The 16,939-nt window shown below is 34.8% G+C and overlaps 1 protein-coding gene across 2 annotated transcripts; it reads right to left on the bottom strand.

Annotated features, from left to right (window-relative positions):
- Nucleotides 1–5,023: 5,023 nt before the first annotated feature.
- On the bottom strand, nucleotides 5,024–16,816 carry BUB3 (BUB3 mitotic checkpoint protein). 2 transcript variants are annotated; one of them, XM_043988434.1, is made up of 8 exons: nucleotides 16,699–16,816; nucleotides 16,017–16,211; nucleotides 15,241–15,310; nucleotides 13,120–13,271; nucleotides 10,702–10,860; nucleotides 8,811–8,988; nucleotides 8,313–8,529; nucleotides 5,024–6,136 (listed from the first exon to the last, which is right to left on the bottom strand). In XM_043988434.1, the coding sequence occupies exons 2-8, from the start codon at nucleotides 16,209–16,211 to the stop codon at nucleotides 6,127–6,129; spliced, it is 981 nt and encodes a 326-aa protein (XP_043844369.1). In that variant the 5' UTR covers nucleotides 16,699–16,816; the 3' UTR covers nucleotides 5,024–6,126. The 2 variants fall into 2 exon arrangements, with proteins under 2 accessions (XP_043844369.1, XP_043844370.1); XM_043988435.1 differs by having other exon boundaries at nucleotides 16,708–16,802.
- Between the last annotated feature and the right edge of the window lie 123 nt (nucleotides 16,817–16,939).

Consider the following 16,939-nt stretch of genomic DNA (forward strand, 5'->3'; position numbering starts at 1 on the left):
TCTTACGTGAGCTGATGATGAGTGAGATGAGCAGAACCAGAAGAACATTGTACACAGTATCATCAACATTGAGTGTTGACCTACTGTGATGGACTATATTCTTCTCACCAATGCAATGGTACAGAAGAGTTCCAGGGAACTCATGATGGAAGAGGATCTCCAAATCCAAGAAAAAAAAAAAACTGTAGAGTATAGATGCTGATTGAACCATACTATTTCTTTTGTTTTGGGTGCTATTGGTTTTTTTTTTTTCTATTTTGAGGTTTTGCATTACTGCCCTGATTTTTTCTCTTATAACAGGATTAATGCAGAAATAGGATTAATGTTATTATGGATATATATATGTGAGTGTATATATATATATATATATAGATATAGATATAGATATATAGATATAACCTATATCAGATTACCTGCTGTCTAGGGGAGGGGGGAGGGAGGGAGAAAAATCTGAAATTGTAAAGCTTGTATAAACAAAAGTTGAGAACTATTTTTACATGTAACGGAAAAAATAAAATACCTTATATGTAAAAAAAAATTCTATGTTCTGTAAATGTTTGCTTTATTTACAATTTTAAAAAACAATAAATTAAGTTTAAAAAAAAAAAGATCCCAAAAGGAAAACCTCCAGGAATATTATAGCCAAATTCCAGAGCTCCCAGGTCAAGGAGAAAATATTGCAAACTGCTAGAAAGAAACAACTCAAATACTGTGGAGCCACAATAAGGATAAAACAAGATCTAATAGCATTTACATTATCTACAGAGAAAGAACTGATGGTATCTGAAAACAAATTGGAACACATTTTTTTCTTTAACAATTCCTTAATCTGAAGTTTTGGTTTTTTGTTTTCTCTCACAAACTAGCTAATGTGGGGGTGTTTTCCATGACTACTCATGTGTTAATTATATTGAATTGCTTGAGTTCTTGGGGGTGGGAAGGGGGGGGTGGGAGGAAGAGGAGTTAGGACACAAAGTTTTAAAAAAATTGATGCCAAAATTTTTTTTACATATATTTTGGAAAATAAAATTATCAACAGAAAAAAAAACCTAGAAACCCATATGTCCAATAATTTGGAGTGAAATAAATGGTGAATATAAATACAAAAAATTTTAGGAAGATCTATTATATAAAGTGATATGAAGAAAACAGTAATATATAAACAGGCTAAGAGTATATAAGCATAATAGGAGCAAAAAAATGTTTACAAGAAAAATAACAGTAGAAACGTAAGCAAGTATAAGACCATTTAGACATTAAATATCCATTTAAAACATTTTGAGTAACTTGAAGCTTGTAATAATCTGGAAAGTATGTTTATTGGAATGTTTACTTTGTGGATGACTACTAAGTTTGAAATTTTTAAATTTAAGTTGTCGGTGATTTGAAGACAAAGTATATCTGGTATGTCAGAAAGTAACAATCTTCACCCCTGCCCTCCAACTTTTTAAAGATGGCTAGTTTTACATGAAGATGATGGTGGATGGGGGCAGCTAGGTGGTGCAGTGGATAAAGCACTGGTTCTGGATTCAGGAGGACCTGAGTTCAAAATCCGACCTCAAACACTTGATACTTACTAGCTGTGTGACCCTAGGCAAGTCACTTAACCCTCATTGCCCTGAAAAAAAAAAAAAAAGATGACAGTGGTGGCTCATCTAACCTAACCAATGCCTTCTCTAAAGCTTTGATGATTCTTAACCTTTTTTCCAAATAAATGACTGCAGCTTCTTTGATTTCCTTTTCCTACACTACCACTTTTACAAAGAAAACACACTACAAACATTTAGGCATTAAATATCCATAAATGTGCTTTCATAAAGTCAGGGAAAGGACAACATAATTTACCAAAAATCAAAAGAACCAAAGAACTGTCACAAAATGACCACCTTTAAAAAAAAATTACAAGCTAAAGTTTCTTACAAAGAGGATAAGAAATGAACAGTGCTGAAATAGGAACTATACTTCCAATAGAGTCCTAATTTTTACCGAGTACTAGGCCATTGAGCTAAGAAACATAAGCATAAGATTTCCCTAATAAATTTGGTCAAATACTTTTAGGCTTAAAAGAAACTGAGGGAGCCCATTAATGCTGGTCCCGGAAGTTTAGATATATTGGATATTCCTGGGACAAAAGAAGATTCAGTTTTCATGATGAAAAATTATCTCACAGACTTTTGGGGGGGGGGGAATGAGGGTCAAGTGACTTGACCAGGGTCATACAGCTATAAGTGTAAAGTATCTGAAGCCACATTTGAACTCAGGTGCTCCTGAATCCAGGGCCAGTGCTTTATCCATTGTGCCATATAACTGTCCCCTACATAAATACTTTTCGTAAATATGTGCCATATTTAGTATTTTAGGGACAGAAATATTCACATTTTCTCAAAGAATCCCTATTTAGATCACACAGAAAAGGGTTCTGCAAAACATTGTTTGATAATACTCCTCCATCCTATTCAGCTTCCTACAATTCCTAAGTAGTAGTGAGGCACAGAGACTAAGTGAATCGCTCAAGGTGACAAAGATATTAAGTGCAAGGGCTGGGATTCAAATTTGGGTCAACTTGTTATTCCCATTTAATGAAATCGAGACCCATCTTGGGAATAACAACATGACCTATCTTTACAAGGTTGTTGTGAGCACCAACTGAGATGATTTAAATAAAATACCCTGTGAACCCTCAAGCAGTATGCAACTGTCTGTTATTATGGATATGCTAATAAGAAGGAACACAGGTATTCTAACTGACTATTGCCTCATGTAAAATTAGACACTGGAAAATGGGTAGTTAGAAATAAAAGGAAATCCTATTCCAGACAGGAAGAATCTGAAGACTTGAAGATTCATGAATGAAGGTATGGTTTAAGGAAGAGTAAAAAGTAGTATTTAGCATTGGGATTTGTAGAAGATTGTTAGATGGACTGATTCAGATAGCCATAAAGGCCTGCCTGAGTATAAAGTGGTCCATGAGTGTTTCTTCAGTGGACTATGGACTAAGAGGAGGGGAAGGGATTGACCATTAGAGCTCTAGATCAAATGTCATTACAATGCCCCCTTCCTCAGTTTGGTCAGCTTCCCATTTAACTCAGCCTTGCCCCTAGTGACACTCCATTCTCCCATTCTATTCTGGAACTCTGCTGTCTATTTTAACCCCTTCCTTCTTCTACAGATCTTCAAACCCTGAGAAATTTAAAGAATTTATCATAACAGGGTTGTGCTCCTAATTTGGATAGGCAAGAAAGGGCCCATTTAGAGGATTTTGAATAGATAAGTGAAATAATTAAAGTGCAAGCCATAAAGCTCTACTAGTTATTACTATTAACTATTATAATAAAGATTAATCGTGGTTTAAGGAAAAGGAATTATAGTCTGCATTTTGGAGGACTGAATTATTTTTCCAGGCATTAACATGCAACTGTAATCTTATGAGATTTTTACCTTCTCCCCAATTTGTTGCATTAAGTGGAATATGGAGAGGCATCGAAACCTAGCTAAGCCAGTGATGAAGCAGGAATTGGGGGGAGGGAGTGCAACACCAAAAATTGCACAGCTATAAGGAAGCTCCCTGATTGAGCCTAGGATTTTAGAATAAGCAAATAAATTCAGCCCAGAACACCAAGATGAGAAATATCTATCACCAACATGAGAGAGTCCATTCATTTCTTAGTAGGCCAGAAAGGGAGAAAAGATCAGGGTATAGCCCTCTGGCCCTAAAGAGAATTATAAGGAAAAGCTAGGCCTGAGAAACATTAGCTAGAAAACAGATTTGCAAGTTCCAGATACCACCCAGTCTACATGGGTAATATTTGTAGACACACTTTTAAATACTTAGCAACCCTAACCTTATTATTTGTATAAAATGCTCCTTTCCCATGTGAAAATACTCTTCTAAAGTAGAATATGTGGTAGAAGAGGTAATGCTGAAGAAAAATGAGTGCCAGAACTGGACACAAATATATGGTGACAGTAGCAGACAAGAAGACAGTAAATTACAACAGATCTCTGAACTCAGGGAAACAAGGTAAGATGGTTAAGGAAGCTCACTTGAAACACCTAAACTGGAGTTTAGAAATAGTTTTAGAACATAAGCAAACCCTCTAGCCCAAAGATCCCCTTAATCAGTTCCAAAAAGTTATTGCTGTGGCCACACACAATCTCCAAATGTGGTATGTGAAATGGCCTGGGAAACAAAAAGGCAAAGATAATCAGTCAGAAAAACATTGCAATAGTCTGGGAATGAAGTGATATGCCTCTGACAAGGTTAACAGGAATGGAATAAAGGATGTTATGAGGTTTTTAGGGGAGCACTAATAAGACTTGACGACTGACCAGAAACAGGCAAAGAGCAAAGAATGAAAGATGGCTCCATGGTTTCAAAATCCTTTGATTCTAGGCCTCAGTGATGGAGGGAGAGCACTTATGGAAGAGAAGAAATCTCATTAAAGTGTAATGAATTCATAGGGTCATAGGCATTTAGAGTCCGAAGAAAACTTAAGATATCATCTAGTACAATACTACATTTTGCAAAAAAAAGATAACCAATACCTAGAAAAATTAGATTTTAGTAAGTGGCAGATTCAACATCTGAACCCTTTGAAAGCAAAATAGCTACATGGAAATATAAAGCATTCCTACAATGCGTTTTTACAATGTATTCCTATAATGAAATATTATAAAGTATCAAGCACCAATAGATTAAAGATCACAATTCTGTAAAATGTTCACTTCAATGATAATTATCTGCATTATTCAGATCTAGTTAAACACTTTCATCCCTTTATTTTAAAGATCAAGAAAGAGACTCTGAGGTTGTGTGACTTACCAGGGTCACTCCAACCTCCTACCCACACCTTATACTCAAAAAAAAATTTAACCAAAAAATAGACAAACATATTAATGATATTATAAACCCCTCCAAAAAAAGAATTTCCCTGAAGTATATCACATCTTGGTCAATATAATTATCTACTGCTATTTCAACCTATACATCAAATTATTGACTTTGAAGGGAGAGGGAGAGCCATTCACCTTTAATTCAACAATATTTATTGAGCACCTACACTTACACATCACCGTGCTAATCATTGTAGGACACAAACAAAAACAGAAGAAAATTCAAAATGGAGTAGATAGAAAAAACATTAATTAAAAAAGTCAACTCTAAGATCCTATAAGTTTTATATTTATTCATACGGTTGCAAAAATACTTTAAATGACAGCAAAAGATTAATATAATAAATTAGACCCAACATTGTGTTATAACATTTGCCATGCCATGGGGTTTTTAATTTAAAATGTGATGGTTAGGTATACATCTCTATGGGCAAATGTAGTTTATTTCAATGTAAGGATTTATGTTACTACTTGAGTACTGCACTGGAGCTACTAAAGAAGTGAACAAGAAGGTCACACTAATTGCACAAGTTCCAAACCCAGTTTGAGAAGGTGAACAGTTGGCTTCAGGGCCCTGCTGTGTACAAAGCAGAATGCAAACCTGACCTGAAAAATAAGGATATAGAGCTTCAAGAGACACGGATGTTAGCAGTAGTAGTAGAGCTTCAGAGGATCAGTTTTTTTCCAGGACTGAGTCCCAAATGTATATCAGAAGTAAACATAACTCAAATGAAATTGTGGCTCTAAAGGGGTAAAATATGGCCCCAGAATCTTCTTGAAAAGGGCAATTTTGCTTTATGATATATTTTGCTTTATGATAGTCCTTTAATGTAGATTCCACTAATTTCTAAATTTTAAAATATGGAACATTTTAAAAGTTTCTGAAACTGATTTATTCAATAGGAAATAGATGGCACAGTTTGTGTTACAAATAGTCAATTCTGCTGGGGGAGGGAGAGGGAGAAAGAAGAAAAGAATAAAACTTTCCAAACAGAAATTTCTTTTCAGGTTACAACACAAGAACACGGAGTCCTGATTCTAAAAAAAAAAAAAATTTAAAGCACTAAATGGTACATATACAGGTTTCTTTTAAGACAAGAGAAAAGAAAAAAATGCAATGACAAAAGAGTTCATCCATATTTACTATAAATTATCCCTTAAGGACAAGTATCTTTTGTAGGAAGTACACAAAAACTTTCCACAGAGAAGCCACACTTCCACAAGATGATTAGATTAGGTAGACCTGCAATGAAGAAAATACATTTCAATAGATGGTTTGAAGGCTTACACTAACTTTCCATTGAAATTAATACAATAAAAATAAAAGAATAAAAGTAAAAGAATACTACCTCTTCGTTAACAAAAAGTTACAAGAAAAAAAAAAGAGCCAAGTATATTTTTGGTTAAAACCAAATACTATTCAAAAAGATAAAACTGGTTTCTAAACTTAATAAATGAAAATGTTACTAGATGAAGACAGCAGAAATAAGCTAAAATCAGTGCTTATTTTTGGACAAAATTATAATGAAATGAATTTCATTCTCACTACAATTTAAAAAATTCTTAATCACCAGAGGCTAGGCAACTGAAACGAGCATAAGAATCATATAAATGTCAGAATAGTATGCAAAACTCATTAATGTTTTCAAAAATTCACTTAGAGATAGAAACAGGTCCAAATAGATGCCTGTCTAAATGTACTGCAATTACGTTACAATTATTTTCCAAATACACAGATATGCTCTGTCTTTTCTCAGCTCATTACTGACTCAAACAATTTGCCCTTCTGGGATCAATTGTTTGCTAATAAATAATTGTTTACAGTCACAAAATGATGTTATGAGGTTCTTATTAGTTTTCCTTCTGCACCCTAATAAGATTGAAAACTAGCTGATTCCCCAGAGTCTAACCTTAACCTCGCTTTGTTTAAAAGCCCAGGAAATGATGAACCATCTGCTTCAGAAAATAATGGAGAGGCAAGAGGAAATATTGTTTAATTGTAGATTAACCTCCTCATGAGGCAGAGTGAAGCAGCTTCAGCATTAGCAACTATAAGTAGCAAGGAAAACAAATAGCACAGGAGGCTATCTCTTTATTATTTAATGTCTAGTAAAAACTGTGGGGAAATTTTCTATATGTTTACATTTATGTTCAAACAGTGCCACAAAACTTATTTTATACAGTTTGCAAAATCCAAATAGGAATATAATCAAAAGCACAGCCCCTCCAACTCTGCTCTTCAAAATACCTTTACTACATCAAATAAATCCATGACCTTTAGAAAATAAACCAAAAAGCTCTTTTTTTCCAATTAAAATTTTTGTGATTTTTAAGTAGATATTCCCTTGTTAATTAAGGCAGTAAAGTGTTTTGCCATCAGCAACATGACATTTAAAGTCAAAGTCTGCCATGTACATGATTTCCTAGAAGTTGAAAAGGGGAAAGAACTTTATGAAATCAAAATGGCCAGCCACAACAAAAGAATTAGAACAGAGTTTTTGTGAAGCTAGAACACAGCTTTTATTCAACAAGCCTCAAATTCTATTCACTTCTAAAGCATACCCAAAAAAGCACAGAGTGCTTATTTTACCATTTGACAGAATAAACTTTAACTAATGAGAAAACTAATTTTAAATTTATAAAATTGCTAAAAATAAAACTGCAAAATTAACTTTGACAAGTATCTCTGGACAACCTACTACATGCAGCTAGGCCCCCACATTAGGTACTGTGGGAAACACAAACATACAGCATACTGAATGAACTATATTTCACATATCTAAACTTAATATGATTTCATACTTAAGTGTTAAGTTTCCTTTTTTAATCTAGTTGAAATATTACAAATAAAAAGCTTTTCTCCACTCACATTTGCAGCCTCTGTAACTCAATGTGAAAGGACTAAGAGGCATTTTTTATCAGATTTTCAAAATGAGGGAAATTAACTATTCCAGAAAAAGGCAAAATAACCTTTTTGATTTTCAGTAAGCCCCATATTCATCCAATTTCTGTAAATATTATAGGGAAATCATCTTTAGAGAGGAAAGATTTAACACTTCACATTTTTAAGTCTCTTAAATAGAAGAACGTGCTTAACTAAATTATTCTTGAATTCTTCAACTTAATTTTGCAGCAATGAGCTAGTAATAACTCCAGAGATTCAAATAATGGTGCCTTTTCAAGAAGAATAAGAGTTTGACATTCTTCTCTACAAAACAACTAGGCACAATTTTATCCATCATACGTCTATCAACCTACGGATATTGAAAGCTTGGGAGAACAAGATAAAATCAACTCCAACCCTACAGTCAGCTCTACTATCTATCAGGCATCAACAATGCTATTCATGAATTTGGAAAAATTAATAAATTCTAGGATGAATGCAAGAAAAGGCTCAAATACAGGTGAAGCATACTCACTTGGGTTTTGTTTCTGCATCTGTCACTTGGCGAATGAAGATACCATCTTCAGGATGTTCAGTGTCATCCATTTCATACATATATGATGATGCTATGGCAAGTGTGGTCCCATCATTACTGAAGGCAAGTGATGCTATGCTAGTGGGATACCGATGGAACTGGCACAATCGTTTCTTGTTGAATGGATCCCAAATATTAACAAATCCATCAGATCCACCTGTAAGCAGTTTCAAAATCAATTCAGTATTTCAGAATGTCAACTAGAGAAATGCTCCTTGTGGTTAATATACTTATTGAATAAAAGTTAATTAACCAAGAAAATATTCCTATCATTGCTTTTCTGCTCTTAGAATACTTTTCATATTATAAAATACAAAGAAATTAAATTTAAATATTAACTACTCAATGTTCTATAATTATCAAAACTTTCCATTTTTACAAATATTTCTTAAGATTACAATGGCAGTATTACATACAATATTTTAATAAGTAATTTACCTGTAGCAAATGTATTGTGAATGTTGTGAAAGGAAATGGCATTGACAGGATAAATCTGCTCAATATTATTTTCTTTTAGTCTGTGACATTTGAATGCATATTTCTTCTTCTGTACCTCAGGACTTGGATCCAAATATTCAACTGCCACTCGACCTTCAATAGAGCTTAACACATAACCCTGCCAATAAAAATAGAAAAAGGAAAGTGTATAAATCAAGTTAGTTTACTTAGCATTATTTTCTGAATCCAACACAAAGAAAAGGTGGATATTTCAAGATATAAATGGAATGCTGAAAAAGGCTGGTGATCTAGTTAATGTAATTCCTGAAGTTAAATATCAATGCTTTCTACACAAGCAAAATTGGGTTTCCACATATTTGAGTCATCATCAAGGTTTACACATAGTATACACTCAACAAATGTGTTGTCAGGCAAATTTGATCAAGTACCTCAATAGTAAATCTCTGTGACACTTGGAAAGGCCAGCTAGACTGATACAAAACGATTCAAATCTGCCAAAGAGAGCATCTTTCAAGCTCAATGCTTCACTTCTGAGGAAAATATAGATATTACCAGGCTCAATGAGTAGAAAAATCTCCTTGGACGGTGATATCACATCAATGCCCATAACAGATTTCCCCACTGATAATTATAAAACAGGGCTTAACTCATAATAGGCACTTGCTAAATGACACACAGTAGGTGCTAATAACTGCTTGCTCCCTGCCCTTTCCCTATTCATTTTTCCCTAAATCAGGGATCCAGCTTTGTATATAATAAATTAAATATTCCAAATATGGCATAAAATTTAAGCTTTTTATTTAAAACTTTTGAAAGTTGGTACTATTTTTCAAATTTCCCCCTCTACTCCCTTTTGAAATTATAAAAGCATGAAATGTCAAAGATGAAAGAAAAAGGAAATGTTTTGCTTTTCAAAATGATCTTTTAAAAATATACTTGTCTTCCAGCCTAAATTAAATGTTATGTTCCTGAAGAGTTTAATGTAGAAATTAAATTTACTGGATCTGTTTTCCTATTACTTTCGATTCTAAAACTAGAGATGAACTCCTTACAGAAAAATTCTGCGTTTAAAGAATGGATAATTAAAAATTAAAAATAATCATTTTCTGATAAAAAGAAGGCAAACACTATTTGAAGAAACAGAATCTATTCTACCAGTGTATGGAATGATATGGGAACTCCAGATTCCATCACCAAAGAGGCACTCATGGAATGTTGGTTAAAAAGTCTACCCAAAGATGGCTGGTTTATACCCATTCCTCTTGTTAGAAAAGGTTTCTTGCTAGACCAATAAGTGGACCAATCTAATAGCAAAAAAAGTTGATCACAATTCTAATTCCTCTTAAAACTTTATGGCTATAGTTTTGGTTGGCACATATGTAGTCTTAAAGCTAAAGACTTTAAAGTTCCAGACTTCATGAATTAAATGAGTAAAGCTTTACTTAAAAATGACAATGGAAGGAGGCTGTACCATATAGCAGTAACTGTAGCAATGGCGTGAGAAGTACAAGTTGGGAAGGAGTTTTGTCTGTCCTGTTATCTACCAAATTTGTTTCTGTTTTTTATCAAAACCTTCTGAAGACTGTACAGGAAAAGCACTCAAGGCAGTTTGATGCAAAAGCCGTCTAAGATGCAATGAGTGTGCAAAATTCCAACAAACTAAAATTTCAAGTTTCAGTTTGAGTTCTGACTCATAAATTCTAATAAAACTGAATAGGTGAGTTGCAGCTCAAATCTATCCAAAATTTGACTATTAGGTACACTCAGATTTTAAGTCTTTATGCAAAGTATTTGCTTTAAAACGTTATTTTACAAATCACCAGAGAATTTACATATTTCCAGTATTTAATGACGTTTAAAAGATCAGTACCTGCTTATTTGGAAATGCTCGTATGCAACGAGTCTGGTATTTCAGACTAGATTCTCTTCTCTGCTGCACATAGCCCATATTCCTCAAGTCCCATACCAACACTCTCCGACCAGCTGTCCCCACAATTAATCTGTCTCCTGACACAGAGAGCGTGTAAACCTTTTAAAGGAGATAAAAAATTACTACAAAGACTTATTTTATACATGATGTTTTTATTCCAAAGTCAAACACATTAAATCAGAACATTAAAAATCTGTTGTGACCAGACCCCAAATTTTGAAAGGACTGAGACAAAGTGCTTTCAGGTAATTATGAAACATATACGTACAGAAGCTTTTGGCTTTTCAAAGCAAGTAATTCTCATAAAACACACTATCTTCTTTGTAGTGATCTTACAAAGTATACATAATATGCTTCTGCCAATTACCATTTACTAAAACCAAATCACTTAAAATGAAAACTAATTCATCTAACACTGCCTTTTTAAAAATTCTTCTTGTCCAAATTATTCTACACATAAAAATAATAGAAAACTACATAAGCTAATATCCCAAGAAAGATGACTCAAAAAAACAACAATAACATTCATTCAGACTCAGAAATGCCTTATGATGGCTTGATTTAAAAAAAAAAGAAATCAAAGTAGTTTTTCTATGAACTTTTCTTTGGATCTGAAATTTTCTTTCACAAATTATTAAAACTTGGACTTCCTAAGCCATCCAACTTAAATAAGATGGTTTTACTGTTTTTATTTTATTATTTTTTCCTGAAAGCAAATATGCAGCATATTTTAAAATATTATCTGAAAGTCAAAATATCAAACAGAAAAATAATTCTGGAAAAACAATTTTTTTTTTAAATATAGAATTTAGCCACTTAATTGTGCTTTCCAAAAATTTACTTCATAGGCTGATACCAGTTTAATATGACAACTGTATGAACCTTCAGCATTTATAATTTTAAACAGGAACCAAAAAATCATGGCTACTTCTGAATATTCCATGTTCAAAATTGCTTGGTAATAACTCTTCAATGAATCAGTCACATGCACCAACCTATGTTCAACAATTCAGTGGTCCTCCAAAATGGGAACTTAAATTTGTACCTTGGTCACATCAGCTGAGCAGTTATGTAACTTAAAAATTTTTTTTAAATTTAAAAGCTGGACTATGAGGTTTTTATATTTACTTAGTAAAAGAAATTTACCATAGACTATCAATAGAAAATTAAAACAAAAGTTACACACAACAGAAAATCTAGTAAGTTACGTACAATATCAAAGTTTAAGAATCCAGTCAGAGTTCAATTTATAATGGTACAATCATATCAGGAATCTTATCTTAAATCTTTACTATACAGGTGACACACACGTTTCTAACTATGTTTCCTATCCCCAGTGATCATAAATCAAGTGAAACCACTGTCATACTACTGAATAGGTGTATACATTTATCAAAGAAAGTATTAAAAAAAAAGTGACATAATGAACCTTGCTGAACCAATAAGCAGCTTGATTCAGTGTGGCTGTCTATTATATGATATTCTGTCAGCAATTTATCACAGCTCTTAACATGCTACATACAACTATAAATCAAATCTAGAAACAATGCAATTATTTTATTCTGAACAAAGGTCTTGCCAGAAGTAGATTCGACTGCAATGTGGCAAAAATAATGGCTCTTTGGATACAATACAGTATATAATGATGGCTAACATGGTCTGAATAGTCTATTTACACTAAGGAAATAGATTCAATTCAAGAATACCTTTACATTGCTTAAAACAATCTGTCTTTAAATTAACTACTAACTGATAAAGTCTAACATGAATGTACAGAAAATGCTCAATTATGTTCTTTTCATCAGGCTTCAGTTCCTGATTAAGGGGTTAAAATGATACAAAAAGTTTTTATTTTAAAGAAGCCTCCCACCTTAATTTCCCAAGTATAGCTTTTATTATTTAAAAAGAGAACAAGGACCAGTAGTACACCTTTATCACAAATTGCAATGATAGCCCATTTTACCCTTTTAACAGTCAACTCAAAGGAAACCTCAGGTCATCAAGGAAAATGAGTGATGTTTCATCTCATTTTCTGCTTTGGGCACGTCGAACCCAATTTAGGACAATCGGCGGTCTTTGCTAAATGGCTTTTACTCAAATGGCAGCATGTTGCCTCCCGTCCCGAGCTGCCGTGTGAAGAACACAGGAAGCATGTTTAAGTCAAGTTAGTTTTCTTTTTAAAGCACAAAATTAAAGGACAACAAGTTATCCTGTTAATTTTTAAACGCGTTTAACTGGGTTTTAAAGCTATCGTATACTAAACCTCTAAATGTAAAGTCATTTTCAATAAATACACATCAAATCAATTTACCTGGTTAAATAAGTATCATAATGTCTGTTACTATTAAAAACACCTACCTTTTCTGGCTGAGAAAAGGTTCCTGCATTACAAGGAGTTCTGGGATCCCACAATTTAACTGTCTGATCCCAACTTCCAGTAACCATAACATTCACTTCTGGACAATATTCAACACATCTAATAGGTGCGTCATGGGTTCCAACAAGGTTTTCTTTAAAAACAAAAGGGGGGGATGGGGGGGGGGACATGTAGCTTTATTGTCTCCACTAAATAGATTCCTCATAAGAACAATAAAATGAGATATTGTTACAGTATCCAGTAAATCAGTTGCGATAACCATTTCACAGAAGTCTGAATATCAGAATAAATTTCTCTACAATCCAGACCAGTCCAGAAGTAACTCCCTCTCCTTCCTTTTCCCATAGTCCTGCAGCATTTAATTTGAGCCACTGGTTTGATACAGTTAGTCTATATGGCAGTAGAGAATATCTACAAGATCACAAATGCCATGATGGGACCTTTTAGTAGGCACATCTACTAAATACAATAAATATTTCTTGAATGAAAGAACTGGTCCCCTGAGCCCTCACAAGGAAGTCTCAAATTCTAAACTAATACTAATTTTTTTAAAAAAAAAACTTGTTTTCTACCTAAAATTTTTTGTGGTTATTGGCTTTGAAGTTTTGGGACCTGGATCATCAGCATTCTATGATTTCATTTGGTTTTCAAAACAGTTCAACTGTGGAAGAGATACTTCCGTTCCAGCTGGAAGCTTTGTAAATCATACATCAAAAGTAATTTGGGGAAATAGAAAAGCTGCTATCAATTCCAGTAATTTCCTGATTCTACATGAAATGAATCCTAAATGAACTGAGATCTTCTCTAAAAAAATACTATTCTGCCATAAGCTGAAACTTTTAGGGATCTTCTAAACTGTTTTCAAATCTTGGGACTCGAGACTTGTCTAGGCAAATCTGTATGCCAGAATATATGTAAGCTATAGCTGTATACGAAGTACTACCAAAAAAACAAAAACTAAAACCCACATACCATAGATAGTATAACTGAAAGTATTTATTCATATTTTACTTTGTCAAAATATATCTCTATCTTTATTCCTCTCTCCCTTTTATCTATTCCTAGAGTTGTTTTTAAAGCATCCCCAAAAACTTTCTTAATTATATGTTTATGGGAAGGAGTGGGGGAACAGGGGATTGTGTATGTATATGTAGATGCACACATATATACTTACGTCTGTATAAACAAAAAACACTCTAAGAAGCATCAATCTAAAGAACTTTGGGGTACTTGCCAAGCTCTGCCATTAACACAGTGTAAAAATTCAGGATATTTCATATTATGGACCTCAAATTTAATAACAGCTTATATACACATGTGTGTATATATGTACGTGTGTGTTGTGTACATATGTATACACGCACACGTGTATAAAAACCTTAAGGTTTGCAAGTCACTTTATAAATACATAATCTCATTAGATCCTCAAAACAATCCTGAAAGGTAGTTGCTATTTTTAGCCTCATTTTACAGATGAAAAAACTGAGGCTGAGGTTAATCTGAAACAGGATATGAACTCAGGTCATCCTGACTCCCAAGTTCAGAGCTCTATCCACAGCACCACCTAGCTTCCTAGAGTAAAAGATTTTGTTATTTACTTAAGAGTAAAATTTAGTGCATTATTCATTTAGTGACTCAAATATAATTAGGGCACATTAGATTTCTAAAAACTCTAAGTATCAGAAATAGGGAAAGGAAATAGTCATCTTAATTTTGCAGATTTCAAAAATCTTTTTTTAACAAGAATTAATGAAAATAAAGTTAAATTTGCCAAGTTTCTCAGAATCCTAACAGAATTAAAGTCGATAAAAATTATCTGGCTCCATCTAACTACAACAGAGTCAAAGTCAAATACTTGGCAAGTCACTTAACACTTAGGATGGCACTCAAATTTTATTATTTAAGAAAAAAAGCAGAATGCAGCCAATAATTTAAAAGGCATTTAAACCTTTAAAGAATAAATTAAAGCTTTAATTGTAGCTATTCTATTTTTACAAATATGTAAGTTATTTAGGATGCTATCTTGCTATAATTAAAAACCATCTACATCTTGAAAGCTTATATAATAAAGTACCTGAAAATGAGGTATCCTGCCAGCTTACCTTGATCAGTATTCAAATCATGCATTTTCAACTGATGATCCAATCCCCCACTCCAAGCATGTGTTGGATCCTGAAAAGTGTTTGTTTGTTTTTAAAGTTTTGAATGTTTACACTTCCAACAAGTTTTAAGATCTATAAACTTTAGGATCAACCACTTTAATAAGATAAACATTGCCCAATTTAACATTTTTAAAAAAGAGAAGGTAACAAATGGGAAAGTCATATGGTCAACTGTAAACCAAAATAGTTTACTTTATTTACAAATGGCTGGGAGGGGGTGGGAGAAATATACAAATACTTCCAAAATCTTACTCTAAACTCAGTTTTCTTATTGTGGGATCTCTGAATTTTGTTTAATATTTGATAAACTGTTGTTTGATATAATCAATTTAATTTATAAGCCTATGTATTTCACTTCATGTATTAAAAAAACCAAAACATTATTCTGAGGAATCTATAGTTTTCCACCAGACTAGGGAGCCATCATACCAAAAAAAAATAGATCCTGTTCTTAAAAACAAAGCTAAGCCTGCTTTGTTTTTATGATTGCCTCCTTTTGTCATTTATAGGAATCCAAAAGCATTAAGAGGCTCTTAAACAGTAATAAACAATAGGCGGAAAGGGGAACACCCAGATCCAATTCCATACGGATATCTTTGAGATTAAGTCAACAACCATCAAAGAGACCTGCATGATTTTCACCGTAATGGGGAGGGGGGGGGTTGTCAGAAGGGCTCCCCTAAAAGTATCTTTAGTATCTTTATCTAGAGACCTACATAGAAAGCGCAGTCGAGGACAGCGCCAGTGTGCTGGTATTTGAGGCGCATGGTGTTGGCAGGGACATCGTAGAGCCGGACCGAAGTGTCCCAGGAAGAGACCAGCAGAAACTGGGATGTGTTGGGGCTGAACTTCACCGAGGAGATGCCATCTTCGGGGGGCTGGTTCAACTTGAATTCATTAGACCCGGTCATCTGCAGAATCAGACATCGGAGGATCAAGCGGGGTGGAAGTAGGGGTAAGGGTACAAATCCGAATCCGAGCCATGCAGAACCAGGCGACAGAAGGGGGAGGATGGGAGGGGAGGGGGCGGTGACCCCAAAGAGCCAGGTGGCGGGACCATTGCGCCTGCGCAAAACTGGAGACAGACGTGCCTCCGCCCCCTCCCCCTCCACACACCCACCCCGAAGACTGCCCCTCACCCCGACCCCCAGAAGCCGTCCAAACCGCCTCGGCCAGCACCCACCTTGCGCCCCTCGCACCTCATCCCACACCATCCGGCCCCAGGTTCTCTCACCCCAGCCCTCTCCCCTCGCGACCCAGCTCCTCGTCCGCTCCTAGACAGGCAAAGCTTTGCTAACCCAACTGGCTCCCCTCCGGAAGCCTCGGCAAGCTCCAAGCCCCGAGAGTCTCCCAAAAAAACGTAATCCCAGCCCCTCAGCACCGCGCCACCTCGCCTACCTCAGCTACCTTGTCGGCCGCTCCTAGGCCACCGTCCGTTGCTCCTTGCCGCCTTCTGCCCCAGCGCTCTCTTTAAGGAAGCTACCCCACCGCGCCACCGTGATTGGGCGGTTTCAAATGCCAACCCCTAGTTTCAAATCGCTGATTGGTCCGGGAAGGCTGTCTGATGGATTTCAACGAACATCATCCTGTTCCGGGTCAGGAGGAAGCACAGTATTCCCCGAGTCACGTGGTTCCACAT

This window comes from Dromiciops gliroides, chromosome 2, assembly GCF_019393635.1.
Source record: "Dromiciops gliroides isolate mDroGli1 chromosome 2, mDroGli1.pri, whole genome shotgun sequence".
Taxonomy (NCBI): domain Eukaryota; kingdom Metazoa; phylum Chordata; class Mammalia; order Microbiotheria; family Microbiotheriidae; genus Dromiciops; species Dromiciops gliroides.